Source organism: Macaca nemestrina, chromosome 12 (assembly GCF_043159975.1).
Source record: "Macaca nemestrina isolate mMacNem1 chromosome 12, mMacNem.hap1, whole genome shotgun sequence".
Lineage (NCBI taxonomy): Eukaryota > Metazoa > Chordata > Mammalia > Primates > Cercopithecidae > Macaca > Macaca nemestrina.
The window spans coordinates 116,734,652-116,757,933 of NC_092136.1; the positions used below are offsets into that span (position 1 = coordinate 116,734,652).

Here is a 23,282-nt window from a genome sequence, read left to right on the forward strand (position 1 = left end):
GTCCCAGCTACTCGGGAGGCTGAGGCAAGAGGATTGCTTGAGTCTGGGAAGTCAAGACTGCTGTGAGCTGTGATCATGCCACTGCACTGCAGCCTGGGTGACACAGTGAGACCCTATCTCAAAAACCAACCAACCAACCAATCAATCATTTAAAAAAACAAAAAAAACACAAAGGACTTGTATCCAGACTACCAAAAAGAAGCAAACTCCTATAAATCAGCAAGACCAATAGAAAATCCAGTAGAAAAATGAGCAAAAGAATATTGACAATTGACAAAAAACGGCCAAGAGACACAAAGAAGCTCAATCTTATTATTAAAGAGAAACAATTGGCCGGGCGCGGTGGCTCAAGCCTGTAATCCCAGCACTTTGGGAGGCCGAGACGGGCGGATCATGAGGTCAGGAGATCGAGACCACCCTGGCTAACACAGTGAAACCCCGTCTCTACTAAAAATACAAAAACTTAGCCGGGCGAGGTGGCAGGCGCCTGTAGTCCCAGCTACTCGGGAGGCTGAGGCAGGAGAATGGCGTAAACCCGGGAGGCGGAGCTTGCAGTGAGCTGAGATCAGGCCACTGCACTCCAGCCTGGGTGACAGAGCGAGACTCCGTCTCAAAAAAAAAAAAAAAAAAAGAAACAATAAAAAATTAAAACCACAACAAGATAATCATTACACAGTTGCCAGACGGGCAAAAATTTAAAAGTAGATAATAATAAGCACTGGAGAGGACATGGAGCAAGTGGAACTCTCACACCTCCTGGAAACAGTTCAGCATTACCAAATAAAAACTAAAAACACAAACCATAGGACCCAGCAATTTCACTTCTCAGTTTATACTCTTAAATGTTTAAGAATACACATTAATGTTTAAGAGTATACCAGGATAAATGTTTAGGAATGTTCATTGCAGGTGTTAGTAAGTGCCCCAAACTGAAAGCAATAGGGGCTTTTGCTTTTAAAATAGCTATTAATAGGTACAATGGAAAAATAACTTGTGGTATATTCATATCATGGAATACTATGTAGAAATAAAACTGAATAAATCACAGCTATACAAACAACATGGATAAATCTCACAGACTGTTGGATGAAACAGACAAAAAATAATATAATCAATACGATTCTATTCATGTATCATTCAAAACAAGCAAAACTATATTGTTTAAGGATGGACCCACTACACATTATATTCAATATAAATAGCATCACTCGGAGCAAAACTCTTGAGTAATGCATTACATCAGTGGCAAAACTATTAAAAGAAAAAAAAAATCTATAAGGTAGAGCACATAAGTGATTAACACAAAAGTAAAAAAAAAAATTTTTTTTTCTCTTGGGGGAAGGATATGGTTGTGATGAGGTGTACAGTCTGGGCTGATGAAATTTTCTAGTTTTTTGACCTGAGTGCCAATTACTACACAGGTGTTTGCTTCTAGTGATTCCCTAAAGTGTATACAGATGCTTAAAGAAAATTTGTGTATATACATAATATTTCATAATAAATTAAAGATAAAAGAGAAAAGAATAGCTCCTTTTCCTCCTCCACTGCTATTTCTTGCCACTTGGAACCACTGCTCTGGGATCTAAGCTCCACAATCATTAGGGCTTTTGAGGGCAGAGATTTTCTCACCACTGATTTCCTAGGGCCTAGCACAGTGCTGAGAGGAAGAGAAAGCACTCAATAAATATCTTGCAAACAACTTACTGATTAACCAAGAACAGAGAGGGTGGGAGAAAGGGAAGAAAAGAGAGATACAGTTTGAAATAGGAAATGAATGTATCAGAACTCAGAGTGTAGGAACTGGGAACCACTTGGTAAGACAGAGATCTCAACCGAAGTTTTTGTTGAAAATAGCGATCTTCATATATGAAGAAAAACTAATCTAGGAAGAATATATACAATGATGATGTTTCTAGTTATCATTAAATATAATTCTAAAGGAGTAGTAAATATTTTAGTGATAGGTATAATCATTAATGCTAAAATGGCAATTAGGTATGAGCAATATGCTTATTAGTCACATGATTGAAAATATTAGTATTACTCCCACACTAATAACTATTTCTCAGTAACACATATTAGTAAGAGACAAAGCTAGTATACATTACATATAGTTAATTTAAAAATTCATTTTTGTCTATAATATCACTTGCTTCCTTCGTTCAAACAAGAGCTGTTAACAAAGAACACTAAAAAAAAATTGGTTTTCCTTCTTTTCCTTCAATATGTCCAACCTAAGGAAATTAGCAAAGGAAAAATCACAGCCAGAAAACAAGAAAAAAAAAAAACCTAGATAATATTTTTAAAAACCTGTATAACTGAAAGTTGACATAGTTTTAGTAATCTTTCAGATAATCTTAACTCTCCCCTCACTTTCCTTAAGAACCTATTTTTTTTTCTGATTATAATCTTTAAGTTATTCAAATCCCAAAGGTAAGTAGCCAGTAAACACACAGTGCCTCATCATCTCTCCAAAACCCCAGGCACTTTGTATTTGGTAACTATCTTCCTTTTTTTTTTTTTTTTTTGTCTCGCTCTATCTCCCAGGCTGGAGTGTAGTGGCGCGATCTTGGCTCACTGCAAGCTCCGCCTCCCTAGCAGCCAGGACTATAGGCACCCGCTACCACGCTAATTTTTTGCATTTTTAGTAGAGACGGGGTTTCACCGTGTTAGCCAGGATGGTCTCGATCTCCTGACCTCGTGATCCGCCCGCCTCGGCCTCCCAAAGTGCTGGGATTACAGGCATGAGCCACCGCGCCCGGCAGTAACTATTTTCTTTCACCATTCCAGAGCTAGTATCTCTCTAAGGAACACTGAAGTGCTGTACTGCTCCAGCTCAAGTCAGCCTGGGAAAGAGAAAGGGACAATGCCTGGGATCATTCCCGCTGGCTGGATTCCAGAGGACACAAAGTAAACTAGACTACCATAAGCTGAAGTTTAGTTCACATGGCTCAAGATGAAGAGTGCTAGCAGGCCAAACACTGGGGAAATATAAAGGAAAAAAAAACCCAGAAGAATGACAACTTCAATAAAAGTGAAAAACAAGAACAAAACAAAACATTAAAAACACAGAAACTTAAGGCAAAGAAACGATTCCGTGTATGTTCAAAAGGTTAAGTAAATACACTTTATAGTTTTAGAATACAGTAATAAATGCCAAAGAAAAAGTGAGGATCGTGCTAATACCAAGAATTGGTGAGATCATAAAACAATATGGGGCCCAGTGCAGTGACGCACACCTATAGTTCCAGCTACTTGGAAGCTGAGGCCAGAGGATCCCTGGAGCCCAGGAGTTCAAGGTGCAGGGAACCATGATCACACCACTGCACACCAGCCTGGGTGACAGAGTGAGACCCTGTCTTTTAAAACAAAACAAAACAAAAACAATATGGGGTAGATCAGGTAAATTATGGTACAGCTACTTGGTGTGCACTCATTAAAAATGATTAGGCCAGGTGCGGTGACTCATGCCTGTAATCCCAGCACTTTGGGAGGCCAAGGCAGGTGGATCACCTGAGGTCAGGAGTTAGAGACCAGCCTGGTCAATATGGTGAAACACCATATCTACTAAAAATACAAAATTAGCTGGGTGTGGTGGCACATGCCTATAGTCCCAGCTATTTGGGAGGAGAATTGCTTGAACCCAGGAGGTGGAGGCTGCAGTGACCCGAGACGGTGGCACTGCACTCCAGCCTGGGCAAGACAGAGCAAGACTCTGTCTCAAAAAAAAAAAAAAGATGACTATATGGAGCAACATGGAAATATAAACTTGTATATACACTGATTATAAGTATGAAAAACATGCATAGTAAAAAGACAAAAGGAAATGCCTTCAAAATGTTAACAATGGTTTCAGAGGTGGGATTGCAGCTTGAATATGTAAAAAGGTTTTGTTGCTGTTTAAATTTTCTGTAGTATGCTTACATTATTCTATAACTAAAATTTTTATTTTAAGTATAAAGACCTTAAGACATCATCTTGAACAATAAGAACAAAAACACTGAACAGTTAGTTTTACATAATTCTCAGGTACTGATGTCGATAAAATACTTGATATCCCTTACTGCTTATTTACTGGCAATGGGAAAGACGTATGACCTACAGATGCAACATTCAAATGATGAATATTCTAAAGAGTTATGGAAGAACAGGGAGAAACAGAAGAAGCTGGTTAAGATGGATACGCACAGCTACACAACAGAAGCCACATGAGTGGAGCGAAGTTGGTCTCTTCATGTGGCCATGGTCATTTATTTCTCCACTCACAAGTGGCTCTCAATATAATTTGTTAAGTTGCTGTCCAACCCCCAGCACCCTGGTTGGTTAGCATTTGTCCGCAGGCTGAAATGGCAACTTAAATCCCTTTCTCTTAATACAGAGCAGGAGACTTTAACTCGAACCATATGACTGTCTTCTAGGATGGCTTAAATACCAGAGCTTACTATTAATTTTGAGACTTGGAATTCTTTGTTGAAGGTGAGATCAGGAGCCTGGGGATATATAAGGTAGTGATAACTGATATCCCTAAAGATAAGTATATCATCAACTGGATATGTGTATGTGGTAAGGGAAAAGAGCAAAACGGGTGGCATTAATTTATAAATCAGGGCAACTGCAACAGGAAATTTTCTTATTTGGTCTACCTCTTTAGAGCAATGAACTTGACTTCTTCTTTGGTTAACCAAAGAACAATCCAAAGCAGATGTAAACAGATTAAGCACAACTTCCCAGCCAGTACTAGTGTTCTCAGTGTCTCCTAAGGCAATACAGTACAACTTTGAGTGACAGCCAACCCTGCCTTCCAAGGGTAACTTGTGCTTCACTTCCCTGCTGTATAAGTAAACAGCTTGGAAGCGGGGAGCAGAGGGAAAAAGTGAAGTGGGAAGATATTTACTTATCCTAAATGAACAACCTCACCAAAAATCACTGTGACAAGATCCTTCATGTTTTCAAAGCTAAAAGCTTCTGAGGATTCACAATCCCAATACTGCATTTGCAATTAGAGACAAAGATGAAGACAGAAATAACTAGATCCTTAATTTCCAATTATTAGAAATTTCTAATAATTATAAATGCTGTTGCTAGAAATGACTCAAAGAACCAAAGATCGCGACTGGTGTAGAACAGCATATAAATAGGATTTAGAATGTTCTGTTGACTATTAAAATGGAACATGACGCTAATAAGGAACTAAATCTGCTTTTCCTATATAATGTCACTGGCCAAATCATGTGACCCAAAGGATTTATTTGAAATTGAACAAAACAAGAGTCAAGTGTGTGAATCTCAGAATTGTGGTAGTGATGAAGGATGGTTTCAAAGTTCTCAGAAGTCACAATATTAGTTCACTCTTAAAAACAGATCTTGGGAAGTCCTCAGTATTTAGTAATCACTTCAACCCCTGGCTGAACTTCCTCACTAGGAGCTAATAGAGAAGTAATGCCAAAAACTCCCGACTCACAGCCTTAGCATATACACACACGAGAAAATTCCTTCAAGGAAAAAAAAAATCAAGTAATCATCTTATTTGGGGAGAGATTTGGACCAGCATTAGATTGGCGTTTCCAGTGAGTGACTTATGTTTTTTTTTTTTTTTTTTGAGACGGAGTCTCGCTCTTTCACCCAGGCTGGAGCGCAGTGACTTGATCTCTGCTCACTGCAAGCTCCGCCTCCCGGATTCACGACATTCTCCTGCCTCAGCCTCCCAAGTAGCTGGGACTACAGGCGCACACCACCACGCCTGGCTAATTTTTTGTATTTTTAGTAGAGACGGGGTTTCTCCGTGTTAGCCAGGATAGTCTCCATCTCCTGACCTTGTGATCCGCCCGTCTCGGCCTCCCAAAGTGCTGGGATTACAGACGTGAGCCACCACGCCCGGCCAGACTTATGTATTTTTATCCCAAAACACCTTAGCAGGTAGGAGAGCTGAACTTAGCTATTTTAAATGAGGTAATAAACCAATCTTCTCCATTCTATTTATTCTAGATAGCAACATCCAACCCTTCTCACACAAACCTCCAAACACCTCCTCAATATAGAATCTTTGCATCAAACTTAGTACTGACTAGATGTATAAAGGAAAGGATTATGAGACACTTTCTACAACACATGCAAACAGTACTCATTGGAATTCTTAAAAACATTAATGAGTATATCATAGTCATGATTTTAAAGAATATCAATAAGAACAATAAAAGCCTAATCATTTAATCAGGTAAGTTTCTAATAATGACAGGTGAGCATGGTATACAAAATTTTAGTGTGCCTTTTACAGAACATGATGAATCAGTGTCCCCTTAAATTCTCTTGAATCACTTGAACCCAGGAGGCAGAGCTTGCAGTGGGCAGAGATCAGGCCACTGCACTCCAGCCTGGGTGACACAGTGAGACTCTGTCTCAAACAAACAAACAAACAAACAAACAAAACAAAACAAAAAAAACCATTTTCCAAATTAAAAACTAAGACATATGGTCTGATAAGCAGAAGCCTACTTTTAGAGAAAAGAAGATAGGATTGTCACTTAAGAAGCTCTAAGGTGTTACCTAGAAATTAAGAGTAGGTAACAAAATACTATCTTAGATCAAAGCTAACAAAAAAACAAAAACAAAAACAAAACCTCAAATGAAAGCTGACATCTGAAAAGTAACGCAGCTGAAAGGTAATGTAAAAATATGATAATGGGAATAAAGTACTCCCCTCCTCTTTTTTTTGGTTTTTTTTTTTTTTTTTTTTTTTTTGAGATATAGTCTCACTCTGTCACCCAGGCTGGAGTGCAGTGCCACCATCTCGGGTCACTGCAGCCTCCATCTCCTGGGTTCAAGCAATTCTCCTGTTTCAGCCTCCCAAGTAGCTGGGACTATAGGCATGTGTGATCATACGCGGCTGATTTTTGTATTTTTAGTAGAGACAAGATTTCACCATATTGGCCAGGCTGGTCTCAAACTCCTGACCTCAGGTGATCTGCCCACCTGGGCCTCCCAAAGTACTGGGATTACAAGTATCAGCCACCACACCTGGCCTCCCTCCTCAATTTTTTGATGGACCACAAATGTATTCTCAGTACAAGGTGAACAAGACAGATATGGTCCCTGCCCTCATGTAGCAGATTAGTCCACTGGGGGAGACACACATGAAACCAGCACACATGTAACTATATAATTATAACCAATGGATGAGTTTTAAAGAAAAGTTCCAGAGAGGCAATTAGTATATTCTAGAGAAATGGGGCTTTCCTGAAGAAGATTCTATCAACAGTTCAGAGACTCTCTCAATCTGATCAAGAAAACCATGTTACACTTGGATTAGAATGTAAAGAAATCAGTATAGTTACCTTTTATTTTCCAACTTTTCTGACTGACGAACTCCTTTCAAAGGAATGTATTATCTTAAAAACCTCCCAGGAAAGAAATTTTAAAAATAATGTTGTCATTTTTGTATGATTTATGATACAGAAGTGACTTTAGCTAAAAGACATTTTATTTTACATCAGTACATTAAAAATTAATTTGAAAGTTCACTATGAATTTTAAGACAAATTCATATTATCCCATCATACAAGTGACCACACTATTTATTTTAATTATGCAAGAAAAAGTATTTATTTAAAATTGATATATCATGTTTAGTAGGAAGCCATATATATGTGTGTGTGTGTATTTTTTTTTTTTTGATGGGGCGGGGGGTGTGGGCGGTGGGATAGAGACGGGGTCTTATTATGTTGCCCAGGCTGGTCTCAAGGGATCTTCCAGCCTTGGCCTCCCAAAGTGCTGGGATTACAAGCATGACCCACTGTATCTGGCTCTGGAAGTCACAAATATACTGAGATTATAATACACAAAATAGATGAATACTTCTCATGACCTAGGATTTGGAAGACTTACATGTTTGAACCTAAAAACCAGACTTGATTATATGAATTATTTTTGTGCCTTGTTTTTAAATAATGAAACGGATTAACAAATACTGGGTTATTACTTACTAGCACTTATTTGTAAATAATACACTATGAATGTAGATAGCCTTTATTCCCAATAAATCAAACTGGATATAACATATATAGAGAGATATAGATACGGGTATGTGTGTAAAAAATGTGTATACATGTGGTATATACATATTTTGTGTGTATGTATGTAATGTAACATTTTAAAACTTTGTTTTTTCAGGCCCTAGAAATACCATTTGATGTGCTGTATAAGAATTATGGCCAAATGAAGACAATTCATGAATTTGGTGAAGGTTGTCTTGAGGCATTATAGAATTATCATTTTTATCCTCATCAGTTTGAATTTCAACATTAGTGTTCTTTATGCTTTATATAATCTAGTGATCCATAACAGATGTAAACTTAATAAAATACAATGAAAAACTGCACCCTGGTCAAAGCTATTATGATAACCAACTACTTGAACAATAAATGGAATGACCAAGTCATAAGCATGCTCATTAGCATCCTGCCAGCAGGTAGACTCAATTTATACTCAGAGGCTCTCAAACTATTCCTTTAAGAAGGGTGGAAAGACCTAAGTAATTATTTCATGTATTAACGTCTAAAAAATAGAAGAATCATTATCACTTTGTATGACATGAATCTCTTGGAATATTGAGAATCTCTGAGGATTCAGAAATCACTGGCTGGGAAAAGATCCTATATACTACTTGAGGTGGTAAATTAAGGATGGTCTGTGTATAGTCTCCGCAAAGATGAGCCAAAGACCACACAAATCAGGATATTTTAAAAAGATTAGATGAAATACCCATGCCTACCACTAGCAAACTGACTTTCTGATGCTAAGAAAACTGATACAGATATTATATTCCCTCTCTTATGATTTTAAGAGAACTGATAAGGTATATTTCAGAACTCATAAATGACAACCAGATTCTGATAATAATGGGGACTTTTACTAATATTCTGCCACCTTGCAAAGGCTTGCCTAAAAAGTCAGCCTCACTCTTTTTGACATCGCTTTAATTTTAAATTTCTATAATATCACATTAAAAGAATGTTTCAGGTCAGGCACAGTGGCTCATGCCTGTAATCCTAGCACTTTGGGAGGCTGAGGCAGGAAGATCGCTTGAGCTTAGGAGTTCAAGACCAAACTGGGCGACAGAGCGAGACCTCATCTATACACAAAAAGTAAACATTTTTATTTATTTCTTTATTTATTTTGAGAGACAGGGTCTCGCTCTGTCGCCTAGGCTAGAGAGCAGTGGTGCAAATCAAAGCTTACTGCAGCTTCAACCTCTGGGGCTCAAGCAACCCTTCGATCTCAGCCTCCTGAGTAGCTGGGACTACAGGTGCGTGCTACCACGCCTGGCTTCCAACACACTTTACACAATAAAGCCTCCCTCAGAATCAGAGTGAAGGAGCACTCTGAGTGATCTGTTAGTCCCTTCCCAACATCAACTTGCATTTGAAGAGCTTACGATCCTCATGAGGAAATATGATCTTGGGCAGACTTACATAAAAGTTCTTAGAGTTCCTATAAGAACTCTAAGTTTCTATAAGTTTTCTATAGTTCTACAGTTCTTCTATAGCAGATATAGTTTCTATATCCACTAATAAAAGTAAAACACTACTCTAAATGGATAGAATATCAATGTTCTTCTAAAATATCTTAAACTAAAAACTACAGGTAAGAGGCTGGGCATAGTCACTCATGCTTGTAATCCCAACACTTAGGGAGGCGGGGTAAGAAGATCCCTTGAGCTCAAAAATTCAGGACCAGCCTGAGCAGCAAAACAAAATCCCATCTCTACAAAAAATTTAAAAATTAGCCAGGCATGGTAACAAATACCTGTAGTCCCAGCTACTTGGGAGGCTGAAGTGGGAGAATCCCCTGAGCCCATGAGTTCAAGGTTACAGTGAGCTATGATTGCACCATTGCACTCCAGTCTGGGTGACAGGGAGGGAGAGAGGGACTGAAGGGAGGAAGAGAGGGAAGGAGGGAGGGAAGGAAGAGAAAGAGAGAGAGAGAAAAGAGGGAAAGACAGACAGAGAGAGAGGAAGAAAAGAAAAAAAAAAGAAAGGGGGGGAGAGGAGAGGAGAAGAAAAGAGAGGAGAGGAGGGAAGGAAGGAAGGAAGAGAGAAAAGAGAGAGAAGGAAAGAAAGGAAGGAAGGAAGAAAGAAAGAGAGAGAGAAAGAGAAAGAAAACAGAAGAGAAGGAGAAGAAGGAGAGAGGGAGGGGGAAAGGAAGAAGGAAGGAGAGAAAGAAAAGAAAGAAAGGGAGAGGGAGAGGAGAGGGAGGAGAGGGAGTGAGGAAGGAAGGAAGGAGAGGAAGGGAAGGAAGGGAAGGAAGGAGAGAGAAAAGCGAGAGAAAGAAAAGAAAGAAAGAAAAAGAAAGAAAGAAAAACAGAAGAGAAGAGAAGAGAAAAGAAAGAGAAAGAAAACAAGAGAAGGAGAAGAAAGAGGGAGGGAGGGAAGGAAGGAAGGAAGGAAGGAAGGAAGGAAGGAAGGAAGGAAGGAAGGAAGGAAGGAAAAGGAGAAAGGAAAGGAAAGGAAACAAACTATAGGTTAAGTGTACACCTAATTTCCTTAAACCATACCTTGCTTGCTAGAGATTTTTCAAAGCTGGCATTTTCTGCAGCTTCAATAAAATGCCGATAAACTTATTTTTCTGTGTTCTAGATATTATACAGATTAAGATGAAACTTTGGCTTTTAATCATCACTGCTCATGTTTTATTTATATTTTCAGTTTCATTTTAATGGGCAAGTTACAATAATTGTGTATATTTACAGGGTACATCGTACACGTTATGATATATGTATACACTGCGGAATATCACTTCACATACTTACGGATCCACACTTTATTCAATGCTATGCCCAACACAGTCTCAGAGACAAACAGCAGTCTGAAATTTCCAGATGCTTTGGTAGGTCAGAAGCACATGCCATCCACCCTCTTACACTCCGCTCAACTCCCTTTCCCTGTAGAGGGAGGAGGCAAGCTTTCGGGCTCAGGCTTCTCCCACGCTTTTTTTTCCACCCCCCACCCCCTACAAGGCCTCAAAGCAAAAGCTTCCATTTCTTTTCTGCCCTTTGCTTCTCTCCCCTTTTCTATTCTCAACTTCTCAATCCCCCTTTTTCTAATTATCCCCAAAATAAGTGACATGCAATTAATAGATAATGGCATGAAAATCCTTGAGGCTGAGGAAAAGTAATAGAGAAGTCACTTCACACAAGCTAGAAGTGTGAGTAAGAGGAGTCTATGGTTGAGCATCAAATTCTTGATTCTCAGCTTATCAGGCTGGCCTCTGTTTACATAGCCTCAGGTGTCACACTTCGGTGTTTCAAGAGTTACATGAAACCATAGGCTACATACAGTGCACCCTCCCGTAACATCAACGTTTTTTCTGTGTTAAACTAAGTTAATAATCTTTTTTTTTTTTTTTTTTTTTTTTTGAGACGGAGTCTCGCTCTGTGGCCCAGGCTGGAGTGCCGTGGCCGGATTTCAGCTCACTGCAAGCTCCGCCTCCCGGGTTTACGCCATTCTCCTGCCTCAGCCTCCCGAGTAGCTGGGACTACAGGCGCCCACCATCTCGCCCGGCTAGTTTTTTGTATTTTTTTTAGTAGAGACGGGGTTTCACCGTGTTAGCCAGGATGGTCTCGATCTCCTGACCTCGTGATCCGCCCGTCTCGGCCTCCCAAAGTGCTGGAATTACAGGCTTGAACCACCGCGCCCGGCCAATAATCTTAATATTTAAAAATATAGATATGACATTAAGTAGAATACAAATTTGTAAAGTTCTAGTCTCAGGAATAGGATTCAAGAGAGATAATATTTCAAATTTTATTTTCCCAAGGATCAACATAAAGGAAGGTTATTTAGCAGCTTCTTGGTAATGGTCATATGCCACTTCAGGGCGAGAACACAGGTCTAGCTGTTAACATTCCTAGACTCTATTATGACCTGAATTCAGGACAAACACAAAGGCCTCTATGGTCTCAATTTATTGGACGTGTCAACCTGTGAGGTGCAATGAATGACAGCCTAAAAAAAGGGCGTTAGAATCATGAAATAAAATTTAGATTGACATAATGAATACCGCATAACTACTTCCTGTGACCAGTCAGAGACACTGTCAATCATCACACTGTGGAAGGGTACTCAAAAATCCAAGGTTTCCAACCTTTCTTTTCTATATGATGGTACCTCAGTATAGTCATACTAAGGGTAAAAGGTCAATTGAGTTAGGAAATGTTTTAATTTCTCCCTAAAAAAAAAAAATGATCTAGCTCTCACTGCATTAAGGTCAAAATTTTCCATAGTACCTTAAATCCATGCTCTGAAAATTCTTTCCAGAATATTAGCATTTCTATAGTTGCATTTCTGATCTTTGCTGTCTACTGATTGCCAACTAAAACAATAACACGGGAGTGGAAACTATCTCATGGAGACCATTCTGGGAGTCGACATTTAAAGACAAAAGTTTCCAACTTCCTTAGGTTTAAAAAAAAAGTTTCCACAATTTTCAAAACATTCTCATAATGTCTGAGTATTTGAAAGAAATTTTCTTCAGGGAGTAAGCCAGCTACATTTCAGGTTTTTCTTAGGCAATCTATTTTTTTTTTTTTTTTTTTTGAGACAGAGTTTCACTCTTGTTGCCCAGGCTGGAGAGCAATGGCACGATCTTGGCTCACCGCAACCTCCGCCTCCTGGGTTCAAGCGATTCTCCTGCCTCAGCCTCCCGAGTAGCTGGGATTACAGGCATGCGCCATCATGCCGGGCTAATTTTGTATTACTAGAGACGGGGTTTCTCCATGTTGGTCAGGCTGGTCTCAAACTCCCGACCTCAGGTGATTTCGCCCACCTCGGCCTCCCAATGTGCTGGGATGACAGGCGTCAGCCACCATGCCCGGCCTAGGCAATCTATTTTAAATATAGCCACCTTGCTACTTAAATCTTTGGGGACAAGGACATTAAAATTACTTTCAAATAGCAATACAGCAACCATTTTTAAAACACCATTTTTTTGATAGCTTAATATAATCCGTAAGAAAATTTTATTTTTTTCTAAACATATCTTTCAAAATTTCCTCTTCCTGGCCAAGATACATGATTGGTTATCTGGTCCTAGAAATTCTCGCTTGCTTTCTCTCTTGAATTTGTTGCCATTTTCTTCCTTTGCATGTCTACTGCCACCATCACCCTCATGCAGGATTTTACCATTCACAGCCTTTAACTGGCCTTCCGATTGCCAGGAGGCCCTTCCCTTCCCTCAGCTTCCAGCTTTTTGCCTTCTCCATACTGAATTGGATTAATAAGTCTTACATTCAAATGATCTCAATCTAGTAAAAACATTTACCTCTCCTGCCTTCTCGGGGAGACTCCCCTCCTTTAACCTTCCCTTTCACTGAGCTGCTCATCCTTTTTTTTTTTTTTTTTTTTCAAATAGACCTTGTGCATTCTACTGCTGCCCATGCTGCTCCAGCTCAGTGCCCACTGGAACCTAAATGAAATCCCACATCCTAACCACATGCAACCGGCCTTTGCCATCTCTCTCATCCCAACTTCTTCCACTTCCCATTTTATCTATTATCTCCAGCCATGCTGGACTTTCTTCTACCCCTTTCTTCTATGTTGAATTCATCTCTCTCAGGCCTTCGCAGTGTTCTTCTTTCTGCATGGAACATTTTGAAGATCCTGGCTAAAAGCAGTACCTCTCACACAAATCATTCTGCCATGTTACTCGAGTTTATCTTTGTCACAGCTCTACGAGAGCTTATTTGTATTTACGGTCTATTTCTCTCCATTAGAATGTTAGTTCCAAGGGGTTATCTTACTGGCTGCCGTACCCCGTGCCTAGATCAGTGTCTGCAACTGACAGGTGCCTTATTAACACTTGATGGAATTCTCTCCTTCACACCTGATCACCTAATCACATGACACTGGACGCACCTCAAATGCCACGTCCTTAATACAATATTCATGTCCTCATCAGTACTGCCTGAACTTCAGTTCGACAAAGCTGGGGGGCACCTGCTACAGAACGGGCAGGTATGAGCCAGTAGGAGTGTGACAATAAACAGGACATGGTTACAGTCCCTGTGGAACTGACAATCTGGTGGAATCTTACAAACTAAAGTAGTTCTATCATCCTCTGAACTCCTATGCTAATTAGACTGTACAATTAATGTGATAATGAGTCATGACGTGCCTTGTAACATCTCTTCTATTGTATCCAACTATAATTTGGTAGCTGTTAAGGGTACTGTCATCCAGCGATGCTGGCTCCATGCTGACTGAGCTGCGTTGTGCCTCCCCGTCCTTCCACTGCTCCTCTGTGGATCCTTACACATCTCAGGCCAGAAAAGTTAAAAGTCGGAGGCCAAGAATCCTATTCGTTTCCCAGCATGGGGATTCTCTATACCTTGCTTGGGTGCTCTTTACAAGAAATTCAGAGGTTTTGGAGAGTTAAATGTGCCAGAAGATGAAGAGATTTTAATAAGCTATATTTGCATGCCAAATAATAAAATTGGGTGATATATGTAAAAATGCTTTGTGAGGTACATTATAGATATGCAAAGCATAATTTTGGTGTTACTAGCTTTTCAAAGATCTAAATGTTTGCTGCCCAAATAGCCTGAGTTCTTTAGGGCTGGAGTCATGTTTCACACTTCTTTTTTCTCTTCTGTGCCATTATGTAAGGAGGCTTCATTAACAGATAAGATTCTAGATTACCTCCACAAATTCTTAGTTCTAGACTTGGTGACTGCCTTTACAAATAAAATTCTTTTTTTTTTTTCTTTTTTCTTCTTAATAAAAAGGAGATGGAATCTCACTATGTTGCCCCAGGTCTCAAAATCCTGGCCTCAAGTGATCTTCCCACTTCGGCTTCCCAAAGTGCTGAGATTATGGGCATGAGCCACCTCTCCCTGTCGTAAAGTTCTTTATTCTGAAAATGATCAAAGCTGCTTCTGTATTACTAATCACAGAAACATCTTTTTAAAAATTCTACAGAAGACAGGTTTGCTACTGCCATTAAGAACATGGATTTGTTATTAATAATTCTAAAACCAGAAATAAAACAAAGTTATTCACCTGGGCTTTATTCTCTCTAGAAATAGAACTAGAACAAAAATTCATAAATAAGAATTAAGTACAAAAAAATCATAAACAATGGAATAATGGTTCAATCCGTTTTTGTTTTTGTTTTTTTTTCAGTAGACAAGGTATCACTATGAGGCTAGACTCAGACTCCTGAGTCCAAGTGAGACTCCTGCCTCAGCCTTGATCTCAACTAGCTGGAACTACAGATGCATGCCACCTTGCTCAGCTGAATCTTATAATATTTATAACTGAACATATAACTTGTACTATAATTATAACTTATAATATCTATGACTAATATCTACCTATCTAGGGAACATTTATTCTCTTGAAGAGAACTAGTATGGACAGTTGTGATAGCTACCTTTTTACAGTATCAAATATCAAATGTAGGCCAGGCACGTGGCTCATGCCTGTAATCCTAATACTTTGGGAGGCTAAGGAGGGAGGATTGGTTGAGGCCAAGAGTTTGAGACCAGGCTAAGCAACATAGTGACACCCCATCTCTACAAAAAACTTTTAAAATTAGCCAGGTGTGGTGGAACATGCCTGTAGTCCCAGCTACTCAGGAGGCTGAGGCAAGAGGATCACTTGAGCCCAGGAGGTTGAGGCTGCAGTGAGCTATGATTATGCCACTGCATTCCAGCCTGGGCAACAGAAGGTGACCCAGTTTCTTAAAAAAGAGAGGGAAGGAGTGGTCATAGTGGCTCACACCTATAATCCTAGCACTTTGGGAGGCCAAGGCAGGAGAATCGCTTGAGGCCAGGAGTTTGAGACCAGCCTAGGCAACATAGTGAGATCCTGTCTCTACAAAACAAACAAATAAACAGTATCAAATGTAAATCACCACATTAATACAAAAAGTAAAAATAAATTAATGTAAACACAAATATCCATAGACCGATTTATTCATCTTCTACACGAAACTGGATGCATGATTACTTTCATTAAAATCACTTAAACAATGGCATAAAGAAAACATGAGTCTTTTATACTTCCTGAGTTTTATTAGTTCCAAGTTATTTTGCTACTATAACATATATGATTATTTTAAAGATGAACTACTTAAGACTAACTTCTCCTTCTTTTCTTTTTCTTTTTTTTTTTTTTTTGAGATGGAGTCTCGCTCTCTCGCCCAGGTTGGAGTGCAATGGCGTAATCTCGGCTCACTGCAACCTCTGCCTCCTGGGTTCAAGTGATTCTTCCATCTCAGCCTCCCGAGTAGCTGGGATTACAGGCATCCGCCATCATGCCCAGCTAATTTGTGTACTTTCGTAGAGACGGGTTTTCACCACGTTGGCCAGGCTGGTCTCAAACCCCTGACCTCAGGTGATCTGCCCGCCTTGGCCTCCCAAAGTGCTGGGATTACAGGCGTGAGCCGCCAAGACTAACTTCTTAAAATAAAACCAAAAAAACCTTTTTCTCTCTCGCATGTTTCTTTCATATATAGTAGTTTCTTCTTACTGAGATTTAAAATACTTTACCAAAAGGGAGGCCATTGAAAAGATCAGGAATCTGAAAGTTACTTTTGGCTTTTAGAATTAAAGTTGATTTCGTTACCTATCTGACCTCATCCTGTCAAAAACATCCAACCTACCTCTCCAAAATTAGTCATGTTCTAGTTGGCTTCAACTAGAAGTATTTCTCCCACTAGTCCATTAAGTTCAAAAAAGAACTGGGAGGTGAGAATGAGAATTCTATTTAATTTATGTGCAAGAAAGGAGGTTCAGAGAAACTGAGAAACTGAGAAACTGAGTAATGATGGCATGTAAGAGAAAGAATGTATGAGCAAAGCTAATGTTAGGTATTGTAGCAGGCCGCAAAACTAGAGGTGCTCATATATTTTTTTGTTTTGCTCTTAAAACAAATAATAAAAATGTACACTTTGGGTTAATGAACTTAAAAATCTTGCCAAAGTATATGTGTTAACACAGAGAGAGCCCAAGGCTGGCTGCCAGCACTCCGCAGTCTGTAATTACATATCAGCAGGTAGACACTCTCATTGTGACTCCTTGAATTTAACTATTAACAACAACAACAACAAAAACCTTTAAAAATCTCCTTACCCAAATATTTCAGTAGAGTTTCCAATTTCAGTTATCAATAATCTCTGTTTTTACTCTGAGTTTCTCAATGTAAAAACTAAAGGATATAGAAATTTCCTTAATGGCCAGGCGTGGTGGCTCAGGCCTATAATCCCAGCACTTTGGGAGGTTGACGCAGGCAGATCCCACGAGGTCAGGAGTTCAAGACCAGCCTGGCCAACATAGTAAAACTCATCTCTACTAAAAATACAAAATATTAGCCGAACTTGGTGGCGCATGCCTGTAATCCCAGCTACACAGGAGGCTGAGGTAGGAGAATCGCTTGAACCTAGAAGACAGAGGTTGCAGTGAGCGGAGATCGCACCACTGCACTCCAGCCTGGGCAACAGTGCGAGATTCCATCTCAAAAAAAAAAAAAAGAAATTTCTTTAACTAAATCAAAATGATCCTAAATTCAAAATCAAGAACCAAGGGACCATTAAGAAAATTTTTAACTTTGGGTCAGCGGAGGGAAAATAAAACTAGAGAATATAAAGAGGGCCTTCTTTTTGTTTTGTTTTCTACTGAAACTTACTATTTGCCTTTAAGAACTGCAAACTATACTACTAAGAATGAACAACATTCCCTTCATTAAGACTTTTTCAAAACACACAAGACAAAACTCCCCTTTGGTCAAGGTGTTCCACACACTCCCACTGCAGCAGGCCCCACAGCTCCCAGTACAGTGGCGCACCACGGACTCGGATGCAGAGCCCAAGGAATGGAGATCATCCCATCCTTCCCTCCTTCCCCACCGCAACTACACCCAAGGGAGAAAGGATACGAGGAAATAAACTATGTCTTCAATGCTTGGGGGAGTGGGGGTGTCCTCTGCTACCCAGGTGGGCCAGTCAGTGCAGAGTGGGTGGCACGTGTCCACAGGGCCTTCTTTTAACTCACTACCCTAATCTATAATCCAAAGAGCCTTACAATGACATCTGTGGCATGTTGAATAATGGCCCCCCAAATACATCTATATCCCAATCCCCCATACTTGGGAATGTGTTACCATACATGGTAAAAGGGACCTGTATTAACAGGATTAAGGATCTTAAAATGGGGAGATGAGGCCGGACATGGTGGCTCCCAGCACTTTGGGAGGCCAAGGTGGGAGGATCGCTGGAGGCCAGGAGTTCGAGACCAGCATGGCCAACATGGTAAAACCCTGTCTCTACTAAAAATACAAAAGTTACGTGGGCATGGGGTGTGTACCTGTAGTCCCAGATACTCAGGAGGCTGAGGTTGCAGTGAGCTGAGATCACATCACTGCCCTCCTGCCTGGGTGACAGAATGAGGTTCTGTCTCGAAAACAAAAACAAAAAAAGGTGGGCGTGGGAGAGAGATGGTCCTGGGTTATCTGAGACAGCCCAATATAATGACAAAGGTTCTTGCAAGAGGGAAGCAGGAGGGTTGGAATTAGGAGTAGGAGATGTGACAATGGAAGCCATAGGTTGGAGTGATGGAAGGAAGGGGCTGAGCTAAAGAATGCAGGTGACCTCTAGAAGCTAAAAAAGGCAAGGACACATTTTTCCTTCAGAGCCTCCAGGAGGAACAGTCCTTGCTGCTGTCTTCACTTTCACCCTGTGAGACCCAGCTTGGACTTCTGACCTCCAGAACTACAGGCTAACAAATCTGTTTTTTCAAGTCACTAAGTTTGTGGTAATTTGTTATAGTAATAATGAGACATTAATCAATCTTTTATTACAGTTTTAAGGGTTGTGAAGCTTATTAGGTATTATTACTATTAATTTAATTGAAGCTCCAAAAAATAATAACAAAAGAAGGTTTGAAATTGCCAGGCTTTTCCATGCCACACACCTCTGTGGGAACCACCAATATCTAGAGAGCTTTAGAGAAAATAAAACAGACATGAGAGCAAGAAAAACATGATTTTATATAAGATAAAGAAAGTCTTTAATTCCTGTGTTACTCGGTAATAAGCTAGTGCAGGACTCAAAGAACTTATAAACGATGTGAAAGTTCTAAACAAAAGTGTAGCCGTCAGCTTCAGATAAATAAAAAGCTAGGTGATGCTCCAGGATGTAAAAGTGAACGGGCTTATCTACACAAAAGCAACTCTCAGAAGAATTGTGACTCTGCAAAGGTACCCTTAGGTAACTTTGACCTATGATAAAAATCCAAACTCTCAAATCTCACCTCTACTAAGGAAGAAAATCCTTAGAACTGCTTTATACCTTGCCTTTTCAAGACAATTACATTCTAGCTATATTTCAGTTTTCTACATGAGATGCCCCTCCTTTTATCAGGGAGACAGGGGATACATGATGCTATACCAGAAAGTGTCAGCAAACATAAATGGCTTATTTTCATATTTACAGTTTCTCTATAGATTGCAGTCACTTTCTTTTATCAGTAAATGGTGAGTTTGTATTCATTAGGCAAAATGCTGATAGTTTACTAAAGAATGAACAGATCGAGGCAGTGAAAAGTGCTCTTAAGGCACTGTCAGATAAGCAGACTAGTAAAATTTGAGAAGACAAAAAGCTGGACTGCCTATAAGCCACTCTAAGATCTATTTTTCCTAAATTATCATAAAATTACAGCCTTTAGAATAAGTATGCTCTGTGTTAGCAGTGACATAAATCAACCTTCTTAAGTGAAGGTGAGAGGGTATACAATTTTAGCAGTTTTCCTTTCTACTTTATTACATATTTTATTTCTTATTATTTAAAAAAGAACCTGTTAACCAAAGTAATAGTATTTTAAATATCACCCTTTCCCTTCTTTCTCCCCAGCCTAGTTCCAGCTGATACTAAATTAAAAATAAATAGGCCAGGTGTGGTGGCTCACGCCTGTAATCCCAGCACTTTGGGAGACCAAGGCAGGCGGATCACTAGAGGCCAGGAGTTCGAGAGCAGCCTGGCCAACATGGCGAAACCCCGACTCTACTAAAAATATAAAAATTAGCCAGGTGTGGTGATGCTCACCTGTAATCCCAGTTACTTGGGAGGCTGAGGCAGGAGAATCACTTGAACCTGGGAGATGGAGGCTATAGTGAGCCAAGACTACACCGTTGCACTCCAGCCTGGGCGACAATAAGACTCAACAACAAAAAAAGGGGGGGGGGGCGGGGGGGAGTACTTTTAAAGTTTATCAATTTTCAGGCTATTTGCTTTTCATCTTAAATTTTCCTTACTTTCACAATAGTTCTTTCTGAAGAGATGGAAACAGATAATCCCTTGCTTAAAGAACCCCAAGGAAAAGCTCCTTTGTCCCTATCTGACATCCTCAGTACAGTTCTCACCTGCTATTTTGATATTCAGATTGGCATCCAGAAGTAAATTTTCAGCTTTTAAATCACGATGAACAATGTTCCGACAGTGACAAAAATAGACAGCTGTGACGATCTGTTTGAACTTCCGACGGGCCTCCTTTTCTGCCATTCTACCATGGGCCACCAGGTGGTCTGTGTTGAAGAAGAATACAGTCAGTTTTCACTTTGGACACTTGGGTAATTTCAAAAGGTAGACTTAAGGAGGGCTACAAGGGGCCCTCTCAAGTAAGTGAGTGAAAGAGGCGAAATGAACAACGAGAGAACAACACATTGATAGTCCTGGTTTGCATCTATCAAAATTCATTAGTAATACATAGCCAAACTATTATAAGTATAAATCCTGTTATACAAAAGTATGCATAAGAACACACTAGTACTTTCATTAGGAAAAGAGAGTTCTGAGGGTTATACGGTGTTTTTCAAGGGTCATAGAACTCAGTACCTTTCTTTTCATATCCCCACTGCAGAAGATTGCACAGACATGAGCAAACACACACATGAAGATAAGTATCAGAAATATTTCCTGTGTTAAAGAGGAGGTAAAAAAGCAAGGCCCCAATATTCAATCATTTAAGGAAAGGGTGGACAGAAATTAGTCACTGCTAAGGGGAGAAAACTGCTCGATAGAACACTCTGTTTTGGTTACTATCTTTTCTGCTTTCTCAAAGTTTTTAGATTTGACATAAAAACACACTTACTTGGTAACTGTTCTCTGGAGCGAACAGTGATATACCTACATCTTTATATCTGCATTTATGGGGCTTACCAAATGGTTCTTAAAGAATGTTAATTTTTACAGATAACATCAATTAAAAACCAAGTGAAGTTTCTACCAACTTAAATAAAATCATTTCATTGGCCATGTTGTTAACTAAGGCATATCAAAAGAATTTACATGTGATAAAATCTATAATACTATAAAGCAGGCTATCCTCAATATTAAAAAATGATTTGATGGATTAGCAGGTTCTTTAAGAACTTTCCAATAATAGCAGTAGGTTTATACCAAACCAATGACATACATATCTTTGACTCAGTTCTTTATCAAACCAACAACACATACAGGTCATGACAGCTAGTGGGATTAGAAATGTCAGCCATGATACAGTTGCTCTGTTACAAATGTCTAATGGCCTCATGAGCACTGTCCTTTAATCAACTGATCTAGCTGGGAAAAGGACATATTTGCCATCCTAAGCATCCTGAGATAGTAGGAAAGTGAAAACTGAGGGAACACAGATAAATACATTGTGATTTATCAACAGTAGTTTTGGTAAGAATACACAATTGTTTTGGTGACATCTCACTCCCTCTCAAGACCAGTCAGGTGTATCTTTCCTTCACCACAAAGAGGAAGTTCAGGGTGGCACATATTTACTAGCAATAACTGCCAAGACTGAGCGCTTGTGGCAAGAAATGGCAGGGGAGAAGGCTGAAGAAGGGGAGCTAGATGCCAGCCCATCTACAGAGCAGATTGTAAAATAATTCAAACTGCATTCTGACCACAAGGTATATAACATTTGGGAATGCAAATACGATAGTCACTTTAAGAACATATCTTACATGTAGATAATATAAATCATTTAAAAAGATCCTCTAAGGAATTATTGTAATTTTTGTTCACCACACACAAGGCTTTTGAAGCATCTCCCTCAAAAATACAAGTCATTGTTATAGCCAAGATTACCAATTTAATAGAAAAAAAAAAGGAGAAAATAAGAAGTCTTCCACTTAGCAGTTAAAAGGACTAGAATCAAGCTTTCCCCAGGAGGTCAGAGGTGGGGATAAGTAAGCTCCCACTCGGGTGTGTTTAGGCTTCCAGTGAGGTCTGCTATGAACTTTAAACAACACGAAGTCCAAACTAGGGGCAGTAACTTAACAGAAGCTGTGAAAGAACTGGCCGTCCATCAGAGGTAGAACGCTATGTTTTAAGAGGCCATTTTATAACAGTACCTGCTCCTTTGACCCCCTATTTCTCTTAACCCAAGGCCTAATTATTCTAATAATATGTTTTAGTTGCTAAACCCTGTCTAATTAAAGAGCTTTGAAGAGACAGCCATTCTTGAGAAACATAAAAATAAACCCTTATGAAGGTTTACCATCAGAAGCTCATTTGGCCAAGCTACCCATTAATTAAAATGCCCAAGAGACATTCGTCTGGCAGTAAATACTAATTACCAGAACACATCAAAGCGCTTCTTACATGCTGCAGAATGATTAATTTCACAATTTCCAAAATAAGTGATTTTCTTTTATTAAGAAACTCTTTATAAATTTCTAAGTACCTTGTTTTCCTAAAGTGATTGGAAAGTTCTCAAAACTGTTATACAGGCCAGAGCTGCTGGAATGCAGCCTAGTTCTGTTTTATCTCTACAGTGACACATCAGTTGTCCCTGGACAAATCATTTATCCTGCCAATATCCCCGCCTCTTGATCTTCTAAATACAAGTAAACTCTGTTCCATGCTATACCCAAAGGAAGAACAGAATATCTGGGAATAAACGCGTACTCTGATTAAGAGTATCACATGTCAAAACCTTAACTTTCAAAGATATTGCAAAAGACATTTTTGAAAAGGTCCACTCAATACTATATAGGGAATACTTAAGCATCTAGTTAATAGAGCACAAAGTCCTTCAGGATTCTGTAGAGCTTAAAGGTGATTTTCTATACATCGAATGTCCCTGTTAATAGTTCTGGTTAAAAGATGTCTGTAAGAGCGCACTGGGTAATACAGCTTAAACTATAATACTTTCCCCAAAGTTACCTTCAGTACCCCTATAGTTATAGATACAAAGAAGACAAACAAATCACTTTTTTTTTCCCCTGGACTCTAAATACACT

At 39.4% G+C, this 23,282-nt stretch overlaps 1 protein-coding gene across 9 annotated transcripts in view; it reads right to left on the reverse strand.

The window, feature by feature from the left end:
* Nucleotides 1-23,282, reverse strand: part of LOC105476441 (SIK family kinase 3) — a 258,371-nt gene that overhangs the window by 65,982 nt on the left and 169,107 nt on the right. For all 9 annotated transcript variants that reach the window (XM_011732409.3, XM_011732408.2, XM_011732407.3 and 6 more), the window contains one exon: nt 20,409-20,570. In XM_011732409.3, the coding sequence (XP_011730711.2) occupies nt 20,409-20,570 (162 nt within the window). The remainder of the gene's footprint in view (nt 1-20,408; nt 20,571-23,282) is intronic.